Source organism: Dermacentor silvarum, chromosome 8 (assembly GCF_013339745.2).
Source record: "Dermacentor silvarum isolate Dsil-2018 chromosome 8, BIME_Dsil_1.4, whole genome shotgun sequence".
NCBI classification, from domain to species: Eukaryota; Metazoa; Arthropoda; class Arachnida; order Ixodida; family Ixodidae; genus Dermacentor; species Dermacentor silvarum.
In genome coordinates, this window is record NC_051161.1 from 170654759 (window position 1) to 170681032 (window position 26274).

Genomic DNA, 26274 nt, shown 5'->3' on the forward strand with positions numbered 1-26274 from the left:
CTGAGCGCCGAGAACACACAGCACGCAGAAAGCTACGAGCCGCCGACGCACCTACACTGCTATACTCTGCCCCAACGCAGATCGCTTTCAAGATACGGCCTGCGCGACCGCGCGCCGCCCCGCTATCCCTCCCCCCTCGCTCCCTCGCCGGTGCCTCGAGCGCAACGGAAGAAGGCGCGCTTCCTCCCTGCTTTTCTTGCGCGCACGAGATTGAGACGCGGTCGTCGGCTCCCCTCGCATGTTTTCACTCGCACATACAGCATACGGCGCGCGGCGACTGCGTTATCGGCCTTGGACTTTAGGGTACGGCCACACTAGCGGCAAAAACACGCAGCAAAAACGCGCGTCAAAAACGAGCGTCAGAAACGCGCGGCAACGCGTCATGCCGCGCGCGGCAAAAGCGGCAGGGATCGGGGGGTCTTGCGGCGTGCCGCGCGAAATGGGTTCTGCGGCAAATGCCGCGTGCCGCGAGATGAAGAACCAATCAAGAGCGACGAGGGTGACGTCACGAAGCCATCACAACCGTAACGCCGCCGGTCCGCGCCGGTTTTTCAATCGACGATCGTCCACAGAGTAAGATCCTTGTACGTTACTCTATGGATCGTCGTCTCACACGAAACAAGGAGCGCTCGCGGTGTTGCTCGCCTGTTCGGAGAGCGCGGGAGATCTTATCGCGCTGCCGCGCGGCGAGACGCGCGTGCCACGGTGGCCTCACGGCAAGGCGCTGACGCGCGGCAACTTGCCGCTCGCTGCATGACGCGCGCGTTTTTTCCGCTAGCGTGGCCGTACCCTTATATACGGAATATCTATGAGCCAAAACCAATTATAGGGCCACAACGCGTCATGGACACCATCTTTATATAGCAAATACGGATCTCAAGGGCCATACTTTTGCTGGCGGAAACCGAAAATAGGTCATAGTTGTCGCCCCCAACACTTCGGGCGGCCAATGCCATCGTCAAGCCACCAAGCCAAGCGACATGAAAAGTCAAAATGGCCGCTCGGGCCGGCGCGGGGTGGCAGTTCGCAACGTATGATGCGGGAACGGCCCCACAGTTGCGACGCAACAGCGGGGTTACCAATGCATTGAGTTATATGGGAGCTGTGCCGGGACCGGCCGAAAACGACGTAACGGCCGGGGAAACGCAGCCCCCGGGAACGTAACAGCGAGGTTCTACTGTAACACTCTACGACGCTACGACGCCATCGTGACGCTCGCTCTTCGTTTCCGATGCCTCGCGCTTGTGCGAAACGACACGCGTCCACGCATCCAGTACCTGGTGTGACATTCGGAGGATGAGTGCTTCGACGAAAACGGAAAACGGGTGCGCGTTACAATTGAGGGCGCGTTAGAATCGAGTAAATACGGTAAACGTTTATTTTTCGAATTTTCGTGCTGAACCTGCATATAACGAAATCCTCTTTATAACAAAGTTTTTCGGGAATTTGTCAATTTCGTTATATCCAGGTTTAACTGTACATGGCGGCGGTCCCGGTCGCCCGCTTCGAACTGAATTTGGCGTCGTTTTTGTAGAGTGCACTTCATTCGTAGCAAATGACTGCGCAAACGGCTTTTGCTTAGTCTCATGCTGCTTCGACGAGAGAGTGTTATGGCTAATCTTGAGGAATTTTTGAGATCGCTTCTCGTTTCGAACGCGCCTAAGCCTAACAGAAATTTTATTTGAGATGTGAGCGCCACCTGTCAGTAAAGTTGGGAGATGGCGCGACAACGGCATATGGCCTCTGAGATGGGAAGATTTCGGAGGCTATGGTAGACAGCTTGTGCTGCTTGTCTGTTTTGCTGCAGATCGGCGGATATGGGAAGTAAAAATACAACGCGCTCCTGGCTTCCATTGCTCTGCCTCTCACACTTTCAGGATGCACACACACATAGAATTACTTAGGTGCCCTATGTATGCGAAATTCAAAGTGTAATGGAATAGCGTCCCGCACGTAAATTATGCTATACTAAAACTCTCTTTCTGCAAAGTTTGTTTGCGCAACGGTAACGCTATTTCCCTTAACCCCGCTATTACGCTTACGTTAAACTAAAACTGTCTAATGACACTACCCCACTGTTCCTGCATGGGCACAATGTTGGCAGAGCCCAGCTGTTTTCTGCGCTTTCTGGAGGTTGCAAATAGCCAAGCGTAAAATGTAGAAGAAATAACTCAAGAAAAATGATAAAACACTAAGTTATGACGTTATTAAGTGTCGCAACATGCTAAACCTTACTGTGGGTTACATTTAAAAAGCAGTAATCTCCTGCTTCACGGCTAGCCATATTGATAGCGGCTCGGCGGCGTTCGCCGCTGGATCGTCGCATGAGGGGCGGTGAAGCGAAAACACGGGGGCACGTCTCGCTACATTTTTTGATGCGCGAACATCGTCGGGGAAGTTCGCTCTATGAGGGTCGGGCTTAACTCTTTCATTACCACACCTATTAAGATCGATCACTGTTGATCGATGCTTTAAATCACCATTTCCACATGCTGGAGTAGTTTCGCATGCATTTAGTGCTACCCAGTGGTTAGTCCAGGCACCTCCACTTTCACAATTAATTTAAATTTACCTACTCTGGTGACGTTGTGATTTTTGATGAACCTTTTCGTGAACTAATGCGCGTGTGTTGTAGTGAAAAGGGGTGTGGCTGCAACCCGCTCGAAAAAAGCGCGCCGCCTCACTAACATCAAATTAATGTGATGAAAAGACTCCCAACAAGTCGAAAATCAAATTATGCCGTTCGCTTTGCAATTTGACAGTGCTGAGTGGTGATAAGTACCCTAAAATGATACCAGCTGTTTAATAGTGAGCTTTGGTTTGGAATCCAAGTAGTTTTGTTCCATTCTGAAGGTCTGCCACATGTCCAACATGTGGATCCTGACATTTTTATCCAATTTCCAAGAGTTTTGGTTTTGCTTTACTTGTAAAATCCCGGCGAAAGGCACTGCCGGTGTAACTATGCATTTATCGAAAGCTTCCTCTCAACCGCCACAGCTTCAAGGCTGCTTCGGTGGCGCATTTCCACTCTTGCTCAGAGAGTGTAGAAAGAGCAGGCGTCACTTTTTAAATTTTTTTTCTCTCTCTCCCCTCTTCTCTGAATGTGTGGAGCATGATCGCGGGAGAAGCGGCTGGCATAATTTTTGTGGCGTGCTGCACCAACTCGCAATTCTCTCCGTGGCTCTCGCCAGGATGCGCTGTGCAGTAATGGCGGCAAATATGAACTCACGTAGGCAAACTTTTCGCTCTGTCTTGGCATCATTTGTTTAAGGGGAACTTAGCAACGGCAACGCAATCGTCACGATTATTCTGCACGGAAAGCACTGCCCAGAAGGCAAAATTTTGATCGTTAGATCCTATATGCGATGAATAAAATAACGGCATATATGGTTTTTTTTTCTCATAGCCCTAATGCATAAGTTGATACTCTTAAGTCGACTCATCGTTATAACCAATATATCGTTATAAGTGGACTGCACTGTACAGTCAAAACCCACAATAGCGAAATCCCGCGACAACGTAATATTTACGTATTCCCGGAGAACGCCCATAGGATTCAATCTATTTCGTTTCGTACCTTTCAACGACGAAATGTTGCTGAACTGCTTATCCTTCATTTGCCAGAACATAACCCTGCATTTACGTACTCGTGCAAGGCTAGCAGATTCCAAAATGTGCTCAAATGCGTTTGTGTTGCACTTAACTTGCATAAAATACCCCCACATTATACTTGTAAGGCACTGCCATCTTGTTTGTTGATCGGCCGTCTGAAGTGGCACGCATGTTGCTAACGACATGCGATGACGGTTTTTGCACACCTAGCACAGTGCATAATGTGCGGTTCGGCAAGAAAAGTGCAGACAAAGAAATCCACGTTCCACTGACATGGACTTGTTTATGGTGGTTGAGATGGCAGTAGCAGCGTGGACTGCCCCGCATCTGGCAGCGATTGAGCAATAACCTGAGAATCACTAGCTTCAAGAATGCTGGCTTCCGTGCCTACATCCCGTAACCTTGACCGATCACTTCGAGGATACGAGATACTATAACTTTCGTGCTTGGCACCGGATGCGTCAGCGCCTACGGACGATAGCGTGCGCTGGAGAAATACCGCTGCGTATGCAAAGCGCTGTAGTGCCAGGTCTGATGCCAAGTCTCACAAAAGTGGTTTTATCTCCAAAAGCAATCGACCGAGAATACCGCTTGTGGAGTGCATGTGCTAGCCACTGAAAGTAATCTCACCTCGCATCTCGACCACCCTGAAGCGCAATGACGGCAGCCTCTCATGCCCGCTGTTTGCGCTATCTATTCACACGTCTCCCCTCTTTGGTTCATATTGAACAAGGCCCCCGTATAGGAAAGGCCGAAACGTATTGTTTTTCTCTTTTACGTCTTTGTCGGCATCGGTTTTGCCCTTTGCCCAGGCGCCTTTGTGAGCTGTTCTACCGTCTCCACTCGCCGTGTGTGCTCGCGCCGCAGATGGCTGGCACGAGCGCCCGCGAGTGTGGAGACTTCTCTCCGGGAACAGCACTGGGTACGTACAAGCTTTCCTCTCGTCCGTCGGCCCCTTTGTGTCTCGAACTTGAGCTCGCGTACGGTGCCTCTGCCTGTACGGCGAGCGCTTACCTCGTGTTGATCCTTCCCGGACGTTAAGCCGAAGAGCGGTGCCTAGTGCTCGCACGTGGTGGAACTGCGCCAAGCCGCACTTATCGGAGGCCCAAGCCGAAGGATACTGCCCGAGCATAGCCGAGGGGACTTTTCTCAGCTGCATCTCGCGTAGCCTTTGCTCTCGCAACGTGCTATAGGCACCCCTGTCTGTACTTTCGCCCTTGTTGCGGGACCCCTTTGGTTCCCGCGGCGCTGCGGGATCGGGCGTTTGTGCAATGTTGGGTGCTGCCGGAGACAAACGATTTCTGCCAACTTGGGGCATTACTATGTTTTCCTGTGTGCTCGGTAGCTACTTTGTGGCCTGAGCGCGCGCAGCGGCTTGCTAGGCGATGGCTGATGCAGCCCCGTGGCTCGAACCCGCGGTGGTCAGTACTCCTGTGAGACCCCAAGACCCCCCACACGCTCCGCAGCAGTGCCACCACCACTGATTGACGCATGGGGTGCACTTTGTGCTGCCGGCAAAGTGGCTCTATAGCCTCGAGCAAGGCTTGCCAAAGTAGGCTAACGGAATTTTGACAGTAAGGTTTCGTTCCGCAATGCATTCCCTACCTGTGCTGTCTCATTCCATAACAACGAAATTCTCATGAAAGTGAATTTTTTTGCATTCCCTGTTAATTTGGTTATTGCGAGGTTCAACTGTAGTGCGGTACCGCTTACTGTGCGGGTATTTGCAACTTCAGCAACTTACACTATAAGCGGTCTATGCTGTACCTTGAAATTGTTGGCTTCTCACTTTGGAAGCACCTGTGCACAGACATGGAACAAGAGCCCGCTTTGGACTCCAATGACGAACCTGCATTACAAGATATGCTGCGGACAGCAAAGAGGGCAATGTTCCCCACTAAAATGAGTGGCTCCCATGAAAGTTGCCCCTGTTGGTTTTGAGTGGCATAGCCCTGATCTGGACAACCAAGTTCACTTATATAAATTTCACGGAATGGTCACTCAATCTATGAAGACCATTCTGAGATTGTGAAATTAGGAGCAATGAAAATGTCCTGGCACATTTAAAGGCACGTCTGTCGTGATTTGAAACCAGGATCAGCAATACTTGCAGTATACATTTAAATTACCAGAGGAGAAAATATGAACTCTCACCGTAAGACAGAGACCTCATTCTTGAAGGCTTGCAGCTGGGCAGGGGTTGGGTTCGTCACATTTAGCTTTTTGAGAGCGACGTGCCCTGAAAGGCCAAATTAAGCACCACAATATGTGAACAAAGGCTCAACAAACAGCTTTGAAACAAAAATGCTAACTAACGAACTATTTAACTAACGTTGGTTGGTTTGATTAGCATTACATGATACCAGTGCAGTATCCTGGGCAGCTGACAACAACAACACAACATACAACATATCATACAACAGCTGACACGTGGGGTATGAGAAGCTGTTCATATTCAGCACTTAAGCAGACAGGAGCGTGAGCACCGCATCACAGTCACTATCTCATAAGGAACACTTTTGTTGACATGCGCAGATAGGCTCCTAAACAGACATGTGCCTTTCCGAAATAAACAGTTGGAAGTTAGCGCGGTGTGTTGTTTGTACTGTCTTTTTAGTGGTACTGAGGTTCCCAGTATGACCGACCAACTGGTCCAAATCAATGCCTTGGGCTAACTTGTGTCAAGCTTACTGGCATGGACACTGAGGTGTGGTGTGAAATATGAACTGCATGCCCACACAGCCCTACTTGCAAGACCTTAAACTTAGGAGGTTGCTTTGGCAGCTACCAATAGCGTAGCCAGAAATTTATTTCGGGGGGAGGGAGTGAAGATGAGAGAGAGGGAGCACATATTTGGTGTGCTCCCCCCTTGCCTTTGGTTGCAGCCAAAACAGAGCGCACACCAGATGGAGGCCTGCAACATACCATGCCAGTGTCCCCGGTAGACCGTGCCGAAGGACCCCGAGCCTATCCGTGGTCCTGTGAGTATTTCGTCAGGCATGATCTCCCAGTCCTCAATGGACTCCCGTGCAGGTTTCTGTTGCTGTGGACACAGAAGCACGAGAGCAAGGTGACATTGCTTGCGGGCACCCACCTTGGCTTTCATCTTCACAAATGGGCCCCAAATGGGAAGAACATAGCGGCAACAGACTCAATGTGCAACCCTGCAAGATTTTCCCATACATTTTTCACTGAATTACTCGAGGGAAATTGCAGGACTTCAGTCAGTCTGTGCTCGAGGCATTTTCACTTCATATGAATTCTGAGACTAGTTTTGACTGACCCACTCATGGCGTTCCCCTCTGCATTGTCCCACATTGCGTGAGGGAAGCTTATTGGGAAAATACTAATCTGAGATAACTGGTGATGGCCTCGGCATGTCTACTATCCGGTGTGACCATTTTTAAGTTTTCCGAAATTTTTGATAACTACTTTGACAGCATAATTCTTATCCTTGAGCTGGATTATTCGAAGAGACGAACATTACTAGCACGAGAAATCTAAACACATATTGAACTAATTAACACAAGTTCTCTAATGAACTTCTTAAACAGTTTTCTGTGAAGCTGCTGCAACTTAATAGTGCAGCATTCACACAAAATTGACAAAACTTTCATTTGTCTGTGGCATTCGGTAGACTAAAGAAAATCCCTGGACTCATTTTAGGAACGGAAAGGGCCAAGCTTCCCAGATCTTTTGGGCCCCTCTTACACAGTGTTACTACATATCCAGTTCTCAGATGCAAAGGTTGCTTGTTTGGCAATAGAATAGGCACACAATTCAGAGGCAGAAAAAGGGACACTGGAGGTGCAGAGACGCAACTTCTGTTTTTAACTCGTGCAAGGCCAGCGCTTTCTTTTCAGATTTTTTATTTGGTGCGGGCCTTACATGAGGCAGACTGCTCACTGATGCTTTGAACTGCGCTCAGAATGCTATGCAAATGCGACCACTGGCGGCCAACTAGGAACGCATTCACAGCTGTCAACCGGTTTTTTGGACACTGGCCATCTTGTAGCGGCTGGTGGGAATTAACCGGATATGCGTGACGGTTTAGAAACTTTCTTGTGAAATTTTCGCACCCCAATGTGGACTTTACGAGAGCAAATATTGTGCCTACGAATGTTCCTCACTTCATTGAAGCCTAGCAAAGCTTACATAATTTGGCATTTCTAGTCTGCCAACCCGTGGTACACTTAAATGCAAAGGACAGAGAAAGAAGACTGGCCTAGTGATGGCCAGACACGCTCACCGTGATGGCCTTTTTGGAGCTCTCGTCAGCTGACCGAGCCCGCGGTCGGCATGTCTTGTGAGCACTAGTCGGTGAGCCCTGAGCACTCTGTGTCCGTGTTGGACTGCCACTGGGACTCGATGAACTCTGCGGTGGTGCCAGACCTGCTCCAGCCGCAAAACATCAGGGAGCTTCACTCCCACTGGCCGCCCACGCTTGTGCTCAACAAGCGCCCCAGTAATTTTTTTCTTGCTTCACAAAATTTGTGCCCCTTCTTAAAACGCTTTCTTTTGCAAGCCCTCCTCATCCACTCTGACCAAACCCGATAAGTGTGACCAGCACAGCCTTGCCTTTTCACCCTTAAAAGCGAGCACACTACTGAACTTGAATGACCAGGCCTAACAGACTGCTGCTGCTTCTTTTCTTTTTTGCCAGTGTGCCATCCAGTACTACTTGAGGGTCAACACTTGCAATTATATCACATCTGCCGTCAATGAGAGCCTAAGGTGCATTCAGAGAAAGCTGAGACACTCGTGTGGCCTTTAGTGCTACACATTTTGACCTGGTGCATGCAAAACGTGTCTGACTAGTACAGCCTGCGATGCAACATCTTAGGCTGGATAATCTTTCCAGGTGACATGCATAGTGAGGAGGGCTTCTCAACAAGATCCTGTGTCTCAGTGGTGATCAAAGCTAAGTGGACCATGCAAAACAAGTAATTTCTAGGTGAGGTGCTACAAGGTACCACAGCTACTGACGTGCAGGCTGGTGCATTCCAGAGCATCCACAACTTGAGGGTTGGGAGAACACTCAAAGGTTTGCTCAAGTGAGCAAGATGTGTGTACACTTTATTCACAAATGCATCTTAACTTGAGGCCCATGCTTGCCAATGTGCCCAAGACTTTCATTGCATTTCCTTTGGCACGTTAACGACAGGCGTCATTTAAATAATCAAGCATGGCTACATACGGAGAGTTTGACGCACAAATTAAATCTCTACTATCCAGTTTTGCAGGTATTTTGCCTATACAGGGTGTTTCAGCGAACACTTTCAAAAACTCTTAAAGGTTGCCTGTGGCAGATAGCACGATTCTACTACATGAGCTGGTCTACTTGAAGAGGCGGACATTCCTTGCACAAGAAATTGAAATTAGGTCATGTGACCACATGACCTAAAAATGTATAAGATAGTGCTTCTGATTCTTGCTCAAAGCAAGAATCCCTAGACTCCCTAGAAGCACCTAGACATCTGGAGTTCACATGTGAGCCCCCTGAATGAGCTAACGGAAGCAACATTCCTACTCTCTTGACCTCTCCTTTTCCGAGTCCCCTCACCGCACGCACCTTCTCTCGCTGCTCACCCTCTCAGTTTGCACTTCTTGATCGCAGCGATCGACATGACATCAGGATCATGGGGCTGCACGCAACAACCTTGAGCAACTGTCGCGGTGCCGGCACAAGTCAAAAACATTTCAGAGGTTCTACGTGCCGAAACCACGATATGATTGTGAGGCATGCCGTAGCGGGGGAGTCTGGCATAATTTTGACCCCCTCGAGTTCTTTCACCTGCACCCTATGCACGTTACCTGGGCCTTTTGACATTTTCCCCCCATCGAAATGAAGCTTATCGCTAATGTGTTTGTTTCTTAAGAAAAAGTGCATTTTTCCACATACTGCTAAAGGCTGGAAATAGTTGCGTCAAGTGCATTGCCACAAGCATGTGTTGCCACAGCAAAGTACATTGAACTTAAAAAGGACGTTAAGAGTGCAACAAGGGCAAAAGACAAGAGAGAAGACAGTGTGAATGCTCCTTTCTTGTCTTTATCCTTTTCTGCACTCTTAACATTGATTATGAATGCAAACCAACAAGCTTTACTTGCTGTAATACTACATTGTATTTACACAATTTAGACAAAATTTTCCCCAAAATTTGTCCATTGTACTCGATAGTCTGTTTCAGCCGGATCCCTTAATAGTGCAATTTGTTGCATTGATAATTAGGCAGATCAAACAAGGCAAGAAGAATTGTCGTTACATGCGTTTGTGGTGTGGACCGTACTAGCATTCTCAGGTACAGCCCGTAAGGAACACCTTCACACTAATGCAGGTGCGACCGAACCTTACTGCAACGCGTGCCAGGACAGTGCTCAAACGGTGCACAGCAGAAGTTGTCTTCTATAAAACGTGGAGCAGGTGTAAAGTGTGATGGAACGAGCCACCGGGAGCTGAGAAACAGATTTCACGATGACATGAATACTTGAGTTGGCAAGTTTCCTACTAACAGACGCTCAACTGCAGATGTAACTGAAGAGGACACCAATATGCCTCCGTGTGCTGTGTTGACATTATGTGGAGATATCACTGCGTGGCCAACGAGGTGCACATTTGCAAAAATGGGTGAAGCCCATGCACAATTTTTTTCTTCACAAAATATTTAGGCACAAATTTAAGGGTGCAGCCCTTACACAAGAATATACAGAGGACGCAGATAGACATACATCCGCACATCAGCGGTACTGCTTCCTATTAACTGACTTATTTGTGACCCTAAGAGTACCTTACCTGCCAAACATCAGTAACTATGCCCCACAAACATGTGTTGGTGGCCCAAGAAAAGCCAATTCTTTTTTCCTCGTAATATTCTGCTATGGCCTTCCATGTCCTGGCTTTATCCAATCACCATAGAGGACCTTTGCTGCCTGCAACAATGCACAGACACACACGCCTGGCCCAGCTGCAACACGCACCTCCCGACGCCCCCGGTGGCGCCCTCTGCGAGGCGTACGCAAAGGCATGCCGCTTGGAGGCGCTCCCCGATGATGGGTGGGGCAGGGTCAGGTGGTGGGATGACGACGAAGGGGTGGACGCGCTCCCGCGGGGCGGAGGGGAGTACGACAGGGACGGGAAGCCATTGCACCAAAAGCTGCGTGCGGCCTGCGGCGAGGACTCTGCCAGAACACGTGCACGCAGCCACAGGCAACAACAGTTAGGTCATGCAAGACTTGCATGCTGCTGCTACCTCAGAGGAGGGAGAAAAGGGGCACTGCACAGTTTTCTCGTTTGCACAAGACATTCAGGGTAGTTTCCTCATGTCTATCAAGGCACCTTCCATTTCCTGAGCTCATCTAAGCAAGTAAAATGCAAGCATCAAAGCTTTCATTATTACATCTTTATTTTGCACATCTACACTAAAGCTTTGAACTTGCACCAAAGAACATTGTCCCATAGATATTGAAGTACTTAAGCTTTGGAGCCACCAATTTCATTGCCACTGAGAAGTCAACACTATGATGAAGCAGGCATGATGGTTGTCTGCAAATAAATTATCTAGAGGCACCACAATTCTCCTTCCTCTAAATTGAACATGCTCACAGCACTGGTATAAAACTACACAGCACAGCTCACTGGCAAATACACCAAAGTAAACCACTTGCTGGACAAATAAGGGCTACCTGGCAACACAGGATATGCTTTCTGTATCCGGCATCCAGAAACAAGAATATGGCAGTCATGAGGCAATAGAATGTGCAACTTAGCACAGGGCCATTCCATGAGACATGAAAACTGGTTCTATACTCCACACGTTTAATTTCTTTCACAATTTCATATACCGGTAAGATACACACTGACACACCAGTGCACTCTGTTACAGCAATCAGTAATCTGTCATGAGGTAACAAGTAAGAAATGTCTTTGACGTCAATAGAAAAAGCATCCAATCGTATGTCCCAGCTAAAACTTTAAAATCTAGAACTTGTCAGTTTCTAACAAACAGATTGTTCATCTTTAAGAGATTAAGATGTTCTTGTAAATAATATGCAGGCAATTTCTGCTAAATGTCCTGTTTACATACAATAACTCAAAAAGGGATTCCAAGTTTGTGGGCTTTCGCAGTTAAAAATACGTCAAGGAAGTTGTCTTTAGAATGAGAAATTCACCTAGAATTTGGTAAAAGTTCAACATTTTGCAACGTTTCCTAGCTTCAGCTTTCACTTTCATGGGGTCGCTGAAAACGAACCTTTGTTGATAGTGCTTGTCTGTCAACGTTTTCTGTGAGTGCTATGATTTGTCAACGTGAAGTGGTTGACAGTGGTGAAAAAAAAATTTAGACTAAGAGATTTGTCTTTGTCAGAGCAACAACCCTAGTTAGCAGAGGTGAATAAGGAGATTCAGAGTCCTGAGCAGGCCGATAGCTTTATACATTACTAGAGCATAATTTTAATGCTGCAGGTCATCTGGACCCATCGGCAACCTGTTTTTTCAGGTTCACATTAAACGAGCAAGCATGTGAACTCATTTTACAGCAGTCCAAGTATACTTGGAACAAGTTATATGTTGCGTAATACTTCCCATTCACCACACATACCTTAACCCAAGACGATGTAAAACAAGGACAGTTTGCACAATGTTTTTTTTTTTTTTTTACCATATTTTAGATGATACATGATAAAGGCAAACTTGACAGTTCACAACACTGCAGGAAAAAAATGATGCAACATCTAATTTCACAGTCTCTTCGTACTGCATAGGAAAGCTATGTGTGAGATTTACAATTTTTTTAATTGGGTGGTTTGTTTTTTAAGTAATGGCAAATTTGCAAATTAATAGGAGTAAATTAAAAAAAGAAAGATTTGTTACATCTACTAGCCTAGTGAAAAATTTCCTCATTCATTTGACTTTGAGAACTACCCATGTGGTAAATTGAGGCTAAAAACGTGAGGCTAACAAGAATATTTAGAACGTTTGAGAAATGTAACAAATTTCAGATTTCTTTTTTTAAATTCGCTTTTTCAGGGCACCAAATCTTCATTTATATTGCTTTTGTTTACTTCTGCTAGCCATATGAAAAACTCCAGTTGTCATAGTTTCACTAGCGTGCTTGTGACGTGGTTTGGATACTAGGAAAAAGCACTTTCTAGAAGAACAGTCCTTTTGTCTAGCACCCTTAATCTAGCTTTCTGGGAAATACAGAATTTAGTTTTGTGCTGTTGACTTGTGCACGCACCTATGCACAATACAAAAATGTTGAAAGGAATTAAAAATAATAAATGGTCTGGGCTTCCTTTCTGCTTCAATGTTCTAGCTGGCTTCTCACGTTGCTTTTGTTACAGGAACATTTGCAATGGAACGCAGGTACTACCAGCTAAAAGATCTCAGGTCAAGCCAAACAGTGCAGACGACAGAATGAGTGAAAGACCGGCGCATCCCATGTGCTGTTTCGCCCTAAAGCCAACTAACCCAGCTCAGAACCCTTGAGACTGGTCACATGTTATGTGTAGTTTCCCTTCTGCTACTTATTTTGATTCACAGGCTTCTGTGATTTCTGCAGTCAGCTGATCAGAATCTTTAGCGAGCCCTTGAACATTGACAGAGGAAGTCTTACAATTGCAGCCACACACAGTGCGTGGCAAAATCATGTCTTGTGGACGGTTCTCCAACATTGCTGCGGTGTACCCGTAACCATATACGTCTGCGTAAATTAAAGGAGCGCAGAGAACTTGACAGTTTTCGCACACAGATTTGACAAATGGAAGACTGTGCACAGTAAATACAACTTGGGTCAATTGCACATCCTGTGTCACCAGTAATTTCTAGCCAGGCCTAAACTACTCTGGGGCCGTCCTCTCAACCAATCATGTTCAGGGAAACCACTTTACAAACTCGTTGGCAAGTTCACATCAAGTCAGTCAAGTGATTGCTATACTGGGCCATGCGAAACCTGAACATGATAAAGTGAGCATACGACCTCAGGTGAAGAATGAGCAGGCAACAATCAGGCCAACACAATGCGCACCATGGCCTCCCTTCAGAGAGAGCTCACAGTGACACCAAAGAGGGGACACAGCATTTTCCCTCCATTCCCTTTTGCATGCAGCCGCACCTGTGCGTCAGTATGATATCATTGGTTTGTCAAAATGTTGCCTATCTGGCGCCTTTGAAATGCAATGTAATCTTTGTTAATTTGTTAAGTCATTATCTATCCTCATGGGGATCTAATAAGGCAGCCCCAAGATGGCATCGACACCGGCCTTTCATTCCATGCCTCCATTCATGGTAGAACTGAATTTTTCTCTGTCCAGAAGTCTACTTTACAGACCTGCCAACCTTAGAATTAGAAAAACACTGCAGTAGAAGGCAAAGGATACCGAAATTTGTTGAAAAATACAAAAAATTATTTGATTATTCAATATGTTTACTGTTCATTAAAAAATCCCACTGTTCTGTCGGGATGCTGTATGTAAAGCGTTTAATCAGAGCAGTGCAGCATCGACAGTCAAACGAGACACAGCTTTCAAGCACGAGCACCGTTGCCAGCAAAAGTGCTGGACCCACTAGTGCCTGGACAGACTAGAGCTGTACCCACTAGCGTCTCTCTTCGCTACAATTACCCCGGGAGTGATAAGGGAGCTGTCCGGCGACCTAACAGCTCGTCAGACACGACACCACCATTCCTCCCAACTCGTCAGTGGTTGTCTCTATGTACTGCAGCAGCCTCTCCGACGTAGTCGCACTACTTTCTCCGTCTGGCCGCTTTTCCACTCGAAAAGGTCTACTGCTACGTTTTGCGACGGTGAACATCACACAGGGCTCTAGTGCTATATTTGCTTATAACCCGTTCTCGTACCCTGTGTTGCTACTCCAAGGAGAATGTCTGGGCAGTGTCAAAGCTATCGCAGACGTACAAATTACGGACGTTCCCGAAGACCCATACTGTGCCCGGCACAGTACGCTCGGCTCGATTTCTACGTCTGGCCCATTGCCTATAGATGTGTTGGATTCTTCTGTTGCCGATGACCTTACACCAGGCCAGCGATCACAGCTTGTGCCTCCTACAAGAATTTCGTGCTTCTTTCGACGTCGGGCAACCTTCCCTGGACCGGACGTCAAATGTTACGCACCACATCGATACAGGCTCCCAATCGCCATTGCGGCAACACCCATATCATGTATCGGCTACAGAATGTCGCATGATTAACGAACAAGTGGCCGATATGCTCCGCCGCGAGGTGATCCGACCTTCCCACAGTCCGTGGGCATCTCCCGTCGTCCTTGTTACGAAGAAAGACGGTTCTGTACGGTTCTGTGTGGACTATCGGCGCCTCAACAAGATCACTCGTAAGGACATTTACCTGCTTCCGCGAATTGACGACGCTATTAACTGCCTACAAGGAGCAGAATTTTTCTCATCTCTCGATCTGCGCTCAGGGTATTGGCAAGTACCTATGGCAGATGACGATCGACCTAAGACAGCCTTTGTCACGCCTGACGGCTTATATGAATTTAACGTCATGCCGTTTGGACTTTGTAATGCGCCAGCAACTTTTGAGCGCATGATGGATACCGTTCTGCGCGGCTTGAAATGGCACATGTGCTTGTGCTACCTTGATCAAAGAACTGCGAAGTTTCATAGGTTTGTGTTCTTACTTCCGACGCTTCATCCGAAATTTCGCTGCCATCATATAACCTTTGACGAAGCTCCTTGGATGCAACGAACCCCTTCATTCGTGGTCGTCAGAATGCGAGAAAGCGTTCGCAAATCTGCGTCGTTTGCTGACGACTCCCCCAATTTTGCGCCACTACGACTCGACTCGACGGCCCCTACAGAGATACACACAGATGCCAGCGATGTTGGCCTCGGCGCTGTCCTTGTGCAGCGCAAACCTGGCTTTCCTGAATATGTCGTGGCCTATGCCAGTCGCACCCTTACGAACGCCGAGACCAATTACACTGTCACGGTAAAAGAATGTCTGGCAATCATCTGGGCTCTTACTAAGTTCCGGCCTTATTTGTATGGCGGCCCATTTGATGTCGTCACCGACCACCATGCACTATGTTGGCTGTCATCGTTGAAGGATCCTTCCGGTCGTCTTGCCCGCTGGGCACTTCGCCTGCAGGACTACGATATCCGCGTGCTGTACCGCAACGGACGCCAACATTCTGACGCCGACGCCCTATCATGCTCTCCCTTGCCCGACGACAATACCTGCTGCTCACTATCCCAGCTAGCTGTTTCTACAATCGACCTTGAGACTATCGCTTCCGAGCAGCGCAAGGACCCGTGGATTGCCTCGATTATAGACTTGCTTGCTGACCCATTACCACAGTCAACCACTCGCAGGGTGTCTACCAAGTTGACATTTTCAGATTCCCTGAGTTTTCCAGGTTTTCCCTGAGTGATTTTGCTAAATTCCCTGAGTGAAACGGAACTTCCTTTTACATCAAGATGGGCAGACACCATGTTGCCTGATGCTGTCACTCTTTAGTAAGCATGTTAAAAAAAATGCCAAGCATCAATTGCGATAGCAAATTAGTAGAGAGCTATACGGAGTAAGGATAGTAGTTTTATCAGCTGTATAAACTTAGACATGCAGCAGCAGCAGCAATGCGCCGAACTGTTGTCGACGCCGTCGTCGCTTTGCCCGCGTTCGCACCGAACGCGCACAGCGCTGGTGACTGTTGCCTGTGCCTCTGGGGGCGGCTCGGAAGTTTTCGACGAGATCAGAACGGGACACTCGTCGAGCAGCGTCCGAAGTCTTTACCACTTTCTCGCCTCACCACATTTTTATATAAATACGCATTTGGTGTCGCAGCTAAACGTCGCCTCCCCATCCCTCCCTCCATTACCGTAACTTTCGTTCCCTTTCAATTAAATTACAGCTGATTTAGGGACGGGCGAATAGTGGATTTGAGGTTCGAAGCGAATAGCGATTTGTTCAAATAATTTCGAATCGAATAGTTTGAACAGTATATATCACATATTACAGTAAAACCTAGTTAATTCGAATTTCACGGGATTGAAAAAAAAAAAATGTCGGAATTATCAGGGTATGCAGAAAACAATAAGCAAATGCTTACTACGTCAGCACGATTTTATTAGTATAATGGATGAGCAAATCCTTTCGCTATTTAGCACAAAAGCAGTGCGGAAGCTGCAATTCTCGTTATCTCGTGAGTGATTGGCTCTCGCAGCGGCGATCGAGGCCTCGCGACTTTTTTCGCAGCACGGCTGCGGCGCGCGCCATCATTTCCGACACGCTTTGCACTACCGCGCGCACATTCCGATAATTTTTTCGCCAGTAAGCTCAACGCCAACGGATCGCACGTCCATCGTGATGTAGCCAGTGTGCTTCATCCTCGACAGCTTTGCCCCGAGTCAAACCGAAACAACTGCTTGTCGCAACTGCGGCCGCTATCGACACGATTATGAACGGCGACTTTGCGGTGCCTAAGGGTATGGCCACGATAGCGGCAAAAACGCCCGCGTCATGCCGCGAGCGGCAACGCATCATGACGCGCGCGGCAAAAGCGGCAGGAATCGGGGGTTTCACGGCTTGCCGAGGGTGCCGAGAGCGACGAGGGTGACGTCACGGAGCCAATGGCAACAGGACTTCCGCCGCTCCGCGCCGGGTTATCAATCGATGATTGTCGTCTCTCGCGGTTCTATAGAGGGATTTCTGGACGCTGTCCGATCGCACCCTTTTCGCTCACGGTGATTCCGCGTTCCGAGAGCGCGCGAGATCATATCGCGCTGCCGCGCGGCGAGATGCGATTGCCACGGTGGACTTCGCGGCAAGGCGCTGACGCGCGGCAACTTGCCGCTAGTGTGGCCATACCCGGCCAACGTAAAGTCCCTATAGGCCGACGCACGCACAGAGTCAGAACGAAACTACCGTTCACTGCAACAACTTCAGACGAAATCGCAGTCGCTATCTATGCGATCATGGATGGCTACTACGCAGCTCTTTAGGCACGCGGCCGACGTGCGTATTGAGTCAAAACGAAACTAAACGAAACCGCTGCGAAAGAAACCGCGGCAGCTATCGACGCGATGATGGGTGGCGACTATGAAATCCTGCGGCCAATGCGTTGTTATGCGCGGCGGTAAACGCAATAAAGGCACAAATAGGCACGAAGCGTCCCGTCGTTGCTGTCATTCAGGTACGATTTCCGCTGCTGACTATGGCTATGCGGACTCCGCCGCTTCGTTTCGGTTGTGCGCCAGCGCCGTTTCTGCTCTTCTGCGTCGCACATTTCAGGCTCTTTAATGCAAAAACATATAGCCTTCGAGATTTATGGTTGATGTATGGTAGCCATGACGTGAAGCATAGCCTCCGAGATGTGCACCGACCGTCCGTGGCTTTTGGCTGCCTATTCGGGACCACTGAATAATTCGAAAATATTGAATCCATGAATTCGAAGCGAAGCGAATAACGAACATAACCGATCCACAGTGCGCACACTCGAGAGTTTTAAAAACCTACCAGAGCCTTCGACAGCGCTACTACTGGCGAGGAATGTACAAGTACGTTCAACAGTTCGTTCGCTCCTGCCCCGACTGCCAGCGCCGGAAATCTTCACCCCAGCTCTCGCCGGCTGGTCTGAAACCTCTACCCAGCACCTCCACCAATTGTAAGGCGTTTATTAGAGATCGGAGCAGCGCAGCGTCGACAGTCAAACGTTGTGAGCAAAAGTTCTGAACCCACTAGTGTCTGCACAGACTAGAGCTGGACCCACTAGCGTCTCTCTTCGCTACATGTAATTAAAAGATTGTCAAACATTTGTGTCAACACAACAATAGTAAACGAGCACTACAAATTGGGCATTTCACGATAAAATCGTAAAAGTTATTGGTATGAATTCCCCAGCGGCTGAGCTTATTTCTCCTCTTTAATGTCGCTCTAAGGAGGCGCTGTCCTTGGATGCACAACTGTTACGTCAGTACTAGACTGTAAAAGTACGCACTGATGCATACACTGGCCATGCAGGCAGAGTTCCAAGGGAATGCCACTGTGCACAATGCCCTCCTTCACCGAGAATTCGCTGATGTTTTAACAACTGCACCAGTACTGGTATTCAAAATTAAGCCCCGTCTTCGACGCTGTTTTCCATATTTCACCAGCTTGCTTGAGCTTCCACCATTGTCAGTTTACAACAGTGATGTTGACGCTTTATTCCTCTGCACGGGACACTCTCAAATGAGAGCCTTCTTTAAGTACAGTGTTAATAAATGCATGTTCAAACTGTCTGCTTCACATAAGACAAGTGCACAAGAGATTACCAACACTTTGTGTTGCTAGAATGCCACAACAAACATTTTCAACCTTAGAATTGTGGCTGTTTGGCCTTGCTGGTTCAACATCGTGACAAATTGCAGTGTAGAAAACCACGGATGGACAGATGAAACGAGACGACAGACGAGCGCTTATCTGTTGTTTGTATTTCTTCTGTCTGTCCCGTGTTTTTCTGTGCTACGATTTGCCAAGTTCTAAACCCGTTCACAGGCATGGTACAGCAGTGTATTTTTGGATGGGATTTCCAAGGGCATCTTACTACTATTCAATATTAGCACGTATACATGTTTATCTTTCACCAGTAGCCGCTTTCCATCGACTAACAAATGTTAAACGTTATCGCTCGGCGCAGGACACGCCTGTATCGGAAGTTTCTAGAACGTTATCGATGCTTCTTTCCGTTGTCTGTTTTCACCGACGCTTATGTTATCTGATTGTATGACCGACGCGAATTGTCTAGAACTTTCTGGAAGACACGCGGGCACCAGGGAATAATCTGGAACATTCGATGACTCATGTATAAAAGCCGACGCATTTCGCCGCTAAGCAGATTTCAACGATCGCCGACTGTGTTCGCCGCTTTCGTTGTGCTTCGAGTGTAGCTTGCTTTTGTGGGCACAGGTTCGACCAATAAAGAATCAGTTTCGTCATACACAGTTTTACGACTGTTTACTTCAGCGTCACTACTACGTGACAATATAGACAATAATTCTATGTATCCGGGATTGACTGCAGTAGTTTTTGAGACTGAATCGAAGACAGTTGAACCTCGTTGATACGAACCCATTACATACGATTTCCCAATGGCAACGTTCACGATTGGGAACACAAGAAATTACCTAAGAGAGTTACGCTTATCTTTTTACCGGTTCATAAGTTCTCGGAAAAGCAGATTTTTTTCAGCCCCAACGTCCAGTACAACCAAACTGCTATCGTACGATACGTTTTCCGGCCGCTAGATCCCATGTAAACAAGAAAATGTGCGAGGCGATTGAGAACAGTATATAGCCACCTGCCACGTGAGCTTTACCGCAATACTCGCCTGCCCGACTCGCGTGAAAACGCCGGCGCACGCTCAGTTTCTTATTCCGGTATCAGCAAATCATCTGCGGGGTCGTCACACGCCACATTCACAGCTATCACCACCGACTCTATTGCGATAAGCATCTTCGCTAATAAGCAGCGCGTGATGTCGTTGGTATAGCGTACGGCACCCTTTTAGTAGGCGATAATATAAACGTACCGCCGTTCCCTGCTGCAAGCAGCGCGATGTGAGCATCACGTTTCTCTTCGGTGGTATCCCGCTTTGCCCACCACCTCGATTTCGTTTTGGTTTCCCGTTGCCATCTTTAAACACTGTGCAATAGCAAAACAACAAAGCATGTCTCGGGCCGCCGAAGCCTCATGGCTCGTCAGCGTCTCGTTCCTCATCCACAACGCTTCACCTTATGTTGATGTCCGATACAGTTGAGTCTATCAAATTTTTAGTTAGTTCGGATCGTACGTTTTCTTAGTTAATACGTTCTTACTCACATTTTTTTTTTCCAGAACGTATGAATGAGGTTCTACTGTAGTGCCAGAAGTGTACAGAATCGAATACAGTTAAACATTGTTTTAGACCAATTTGGAAAATTGGATAATTCAGACACGTCCTCTGGTCCTCGCAGGCGTATGCATTATATAATGCAATCAAACCCTCACTAATTCGGACATATTTGGCTGCACATTGGTTAATTCGAACAAGTCTAGGAGCTAGACGAGTGCCGCAAATGTGCAACACAAGAGAGTAAAAGGACGCTTAAGCTTCGCCTTCAAGAGAGGAACGCGATAGCATTAAAAAATGCGCGACTGCTTCTCACACTTTCTGGCAGCTTCATCACCATCAGTTCGCGTTGAAGCGAGAGGCATCACGAAGGTGAATTCGCTCGCTGCTACGCATCTTCACTCCAGTGTTTTGACAGCAAGTTGCCGGGGTCATTGAGGGAGATGATGTTTTCTTGTGTGCACATGACACCATGCTTGTTAATTTAGTTAGTAAGAGAATGTTTACAAACAGCCGATAAAACTACTATTCTTACTTCGTATAGATGTCCACTAATTTGCTATCGCAATCGATGCTTCGCATTTTGGGCGAAACTGCAATTTTTCATTCCGACTACGCCATTTGCCGAAAATGGCTCAGATCTCGCCTATTTGGGCATAAGAACAGACGAACAGATTTACGTTATACCAGCCCTGGGGACAGAGATGCCCGCCCGCTGAACCCGCTGCAGCGCGTGCCTCCCTAATATCTAGTTCGCTCGCAGCGCCCTTAGCCTACGTTTTGTTGTTTCGCGCCGCTCGGCCCACTCGACAGTACAGTCGCCGACCAATAAATCAGACACTGATAATTCGAACAGCTTCACGGCACCGCCAATGGCCCCGTAGACTTAATGCGTAAAGACAACCGATTTCGGACAGCCGCCAGCTCTACATTCGATTATCCGGACTCCATCCGTGACTGTAGCATACGCAGAATTCTGCCGCCATTATCTCCCCTGGCAACCTCGATGAGACATGAAGTATGGCCTCAGAGATTACACATAAAACGGTAATCTCTGAGGCCTTGTCTCGGTCACAGCACTACGCCTCAGATTAAATTACAAATTCTGATCTTAGAGACTTTGCCTGAATTGTGAGGTCGCATTAACATCGCGATCATCCCATCCTATTCCGGTATCCCAGCGCATGGCCCGCTCGCTCTCGCCATTCTGCTTGTTTAGTTGGCGTTCCAGACAGTGCTCTGCTGGCTCCAAGAAGTCTTTATGGTGAAGTTATCGACAGGCCACGTCAAATGGCGCAATACGACTCCGAATGAGTCTTGAGTCGCAGTCCGAATGACCGCGACTGCGCAACTGAAGAGCCTGAACAGCCGCCTACTACGAGTTCAAATTCGGACATCATTGATGACCTGCTAGGCTGCAGTGTGCAGATTCCTGGCGCCATTACACTTTAAGACTTTGCAGATGTCGACAGCGCGGTGTTGTGTGCCGAACTGAACAATGACGAAATAATTGAGCAAGTTCTCCCACCGTAAACAACGACTTTAACTCGGATGATGATGTGCCATGCAGATCTGACTCTAGCATTTGCACCACTTGCCTCAGCGTTTAGCAACAACAGAAAACTGGCGGAAATATAGGCGTACTTGGTTGCACGTAAGCGGAAGTGTGAGCAGCAACGAATCGACCCCTTCTTCCTTGCACAGGGGCATTAAAACGTAAATAAAATTATCTTTTTTGGGCACATTTGTTTTTTCGTACATTCGATAGTTCTGACTTACTTACGTTCCCCGTGAAGTCCAAATTATCAGTCGTCGACTGTATTCTAGTACACTAAACACAGCTGCCCTGGTCGTTCTCACAGTAGCGACAACAGCCGGGAGTGGCCGTGCGCGCGCTGGTGACTTGCCGGAAGCACCGAAAAGTCCAGTGCTATAAGTGCGAAAATTACAAGAAACTGTCCGGGATGTGCGGATTGCGAACGGCTGCACTATTTTTCCGAGAACGAATTCGCTCACTATTCGCGGCCATGTCGGAGCACACATGCCGAAGCCGTTCTGGCGCAGCGTGGCGCAATTTCAGTGAATGTTCTGTGTTTGGCACAGTTTGGTGCAGGAATTTGCATTTGTATCAAAATGGTGCAATTGGTGCAGGAACTCCTCACCCCTCCTTTGTGCAAAGCAGGAACAGGAGTCTGCCGATTCATTCAGTAAATAAAAGCGTGTTGACGTAGAAAGCATTTGTTTATTGTTTTCTTCATACCCGCGATAATTCGACATTCGGTTAATTCGGACATTTTTTCGGTCCCGTGAAATCCAAATAGACGTGGTTTTACTATAGCAATGCCATTCGTGAACGCAGATAGCTGCGACTTGTTACACATGATCACAGTGCGCAGGAAGCAGAGTTAGAGAGTTAAACGAGTCAGACGGTGGTGGGGAGGGCCACTGGCCTCCCAACCATTACAGTTTTCTCACAACAGCTCTGCCATCCCCGTTTTGACTTCTTTTTCATGCAACCCGGTTATAACAATTATCGGTTATAACGGGAGGCATACTACTGCTTCACTTCCAAAGTGTGAGTGGCGGGAGGCAAGCAAGCAAAGGAACTGACCTGCGGAAGAGTTGTGTGACCTGTAGCGGCTGGCAAAATCCTGTCGGGAAGAGAGAACAGACTTGTGAGCATGTACAGAAAGCACTGTTCCAAGTGCAAATAACTTATAAGCTAAAGTACTTGTACACACTGTAACACATTCAAATATACAGGTGAACCAGTGTTGTATGGAACAGCGTTCCTGGAACTAGTTCCTTTTGGCAGGAACGAAGAAACGCCACCATTCCTTTAAGGGTCGGTGGAACGGTAACGGTAACTCTTTTTTTTTTTTTAAGAAGGAACGGCAGAGGGAATGGTGTTCCTTCTGTAAACGTTGCACGACATTGAACAGACGCACGCACATATGCAGCACATCATGCAGGGCGGATGGGTGACCGTGTGAGGCACAAAGAGCTACGGCTTGCCTGTCACGTGACTATAGTGCATTTTCTTGCGCGAGTTCTTCGTGATATTTTTTATATGACTAGGCTTCAAGATTGTCACGTGACGCGCTCCCTCCTGTAGTTTCTTTCCTCCGTGCCGGCTTGTTGGACACCAACATCGAGATGCAACTCTTGCCGAGTTCAAACAAAGGTCTTTACTAAATTGCGAATATGTATTCTGGACATTTTTCCGCACTCAATATTAAATCGGCATTCATTAAACGCCTATGTATTGTTCCTTCCGATGCGGTTTCTTGTGCAAGACATTTAATTATATCCTCCTAAGACCTCTTGTACAATACATTAATTGCCTTCAACTTTTTTTTTTTTAATCACTCTGAAGTGATTACACAAAATATTCATTCTGGGTATGAAGTACGCTGCATGTGTAACTGTAAAGAAGTTGTTTACTCATACTCTTGTCATCCGCTTTCGAGAAATTTGACAATAAATTGGTCATCTGTGTCATCCCAGACGGCCGAAAGCAACCTCGAGAAGTGTTTCGAAGTTACCGAGATTGCGTGAAAATACCGGACGAGGCAGCTACATTGTACTACATGTAGTTCCATCTTCATGTCAGCTTTTAAACAATTAAAAGCAGTTTTTTACCACAGCTAACATGAGCAGATAGATATAGTCATTCTTTTTTCACGTACATGGAGACGGAGCTTTTGGCATCTATCCGTGGTATTGAAATTTTAAAAATTGTTTTTCAAGTTCATGATATAACAGTATACACACTGTGCCTCATAATCAGAACTGGTTTTGGCAAGTAAAACCCCAGAAAGAAGAACAGTATACAAAATAAAAAACCATCTTGAAGAGCGATTATGTCCCGTTGTTGTGTTCGTGTCTCAGGAGGATATTGTTGCATGGGAGTAACTTTCTATTTGCACAACTGAAGCGCAGTATCACGACTGCGCATTTGAAGACCGAGTGGAAAGTGCCATATGTGTTGCACTTGTAACAGACGAGCATTAAAGTTGCAGTAGGCGTGTTTCGAGTATATCCAGTGCTCCTTGGAAAAATTCGTCTAGGACCGTTTCTTTGCATTCTTTTTATTTCCAGATAATCTGCCGCCGCCGATGTTCGAATTCGTATAATATACGTAGTTCGATGTGAGTTTTAAATTGCTCACTTTATTTCACCTCAGGGTTAGCCGACACTATAATTGAATTTAAAAAAGATCAAATGTAATGTTAATGTAACGACACGTTCCAATGTTCAAAGTGTAACTGGAACGCGTTCCTTTCACATTAAAGTAACTTGTAACGGGAAGTCGCTCCAAGGTCGGGAAGGAATGAGGAATGAGCTTTCGTTCCTGTTTTAGAGGAACGCGTACAACACTGAGTTGAACCTACTTATAATGGTCCTGGTTTTAACATATATCGGATATAACAATGAGCAGCAGATGCATTGTCAACTTTTGCATGCGTTCTATGGTAAAACAGAATGCTTACTACAATGCTCGCCATGGAGTGTTTTCGTTTATAACAATTAAATCTGGCCACTGAGTGTTTATACTGAAGGAAACGCAAAATCCTCATTTACTACACTTTGTGCCATGCACCCACCACCACCTAGATACACAGGCTACCTGGCCCGAAATTTCCATTGCCAAGGCTTACGCAGGAGCAGATTCTATGGGGCCAGCTAGCATGACGTAGGTGCACTCCACATGGCACGTCACATTGCATCGCCAACCTCGCGCATCCTTTCTACCCGTTCGTCGACATTGGAGGAGTGGAAGCGCCACAGAAACTTCGGCCCCGACTCCCGACGAGGTTAGGCCTAGCCGGCGTCCTCCTGTAGACACGAAGGTCGGATGCAAGGGTGAACTGGTGGCAGCGCATGTGAAGCAGGGTCAGCTGGCAACTACCGCCAAAGCGTAGAGCAATACTTTTTAAGCGCGCGTACTGGTAGGAACAGCGAAAGCTCGCGTGTGGACGTTTTGAACTGACAAATTTCCGGAACACGGTTTAACGCTTTCCTGCCGGCAGGCAAAGCATCAGTTTTGGGTAGTCTCGTAAAACTTTTTTTCCTATTACAGAGCATGCTTGATATTAAAGTGTATGAGTCGAACCCATTTACAATGAGCTCGATAGTTCCGCGAAAAGTGGTCGTTATATCAGTAGTTCGTTATATATGTAGTAAAAGTTTTAACTCTCAAAGATTAACCGCACTGAAGCTGGCGTCAGCAGTTACGCTTCGGCAGCACTTTGGTCCAAAAAAACTGATTTTTAGTGTCATTTTTGTTCCTGGTGCATTCCCACACCTAGCTGCAAACTTCCGTTAGAAGCGTCCATCTAAAGAACGAAACGTGGCATCATGTAGCTCTTACAAAACGGCGCCTGGTTCCGATCACCTGTCGTTCAAAATTTCAATCGCAACCGCCATTTTTTGTTCCAGAGCTTGTGATAAATTCTACTACCAGCAGGACATGACTATTCTGCACACGAGAGCGAAGTTGGCCGGAAGCATAAACTTTGGAAACTACTGCGGCATGCCGCCATTCTGTGAAGGTCCTGGACATCATGGTCACGGCATTACGACTGCGCGTCAGTCATATAAGAGCCGTAAAATTACGTTATCTGGGTTGTTACGAGCGAAAAACAATTCGATGTTCAGAAGGTAAAATACCACCGTGAACTGTTATCAGTAGTAGTGGGCGAATAAAAAAACATTATGAGGTTTTACGTGCCAAACCCACGATCTGATTATGAGGCACATATGAGTGGGGGACTCCGGAAATTTGGACCACCTGGGGTTCTTTACCGCGCACCTAA

At 47.2% G+C, this 26274-nt stretch overlaps 1 protein-coding gene across 1 annotated transcript in view; it reads right to left on the reverse strand.

The window, feature by feature from the left end:
- Positions 1-26274, reverse strand: part of LOC119462579 (raf homolog serine/threonine-protein kinase Raf) — a 173029-nt gene that overhangs the window by 57736 nt on the left and 89019 nt on the right. Inside the window, exons 9-13 of the mRNA XM_049673048.1 lie at positions 23067-23106; positions 10588-10788; positions 7862-8004; positions 6538-6655; positions 5767-5851 (exon numbers count right to left, since the gene is read on the reverse strand). Coding sequence (XP_049529005.1) covers positions 5767-5851; positions 6538-6655; positions 7862-8004; positions 10588-10788; positions 23067-23106 — 587 coding nt within the window. The remainder of the gene's footprint in view (positions 1-5766; positions 5852-6537; positions 6656-7861; positions 8005-10587; positions 10789-23066; positions 23107-26274) is intronic.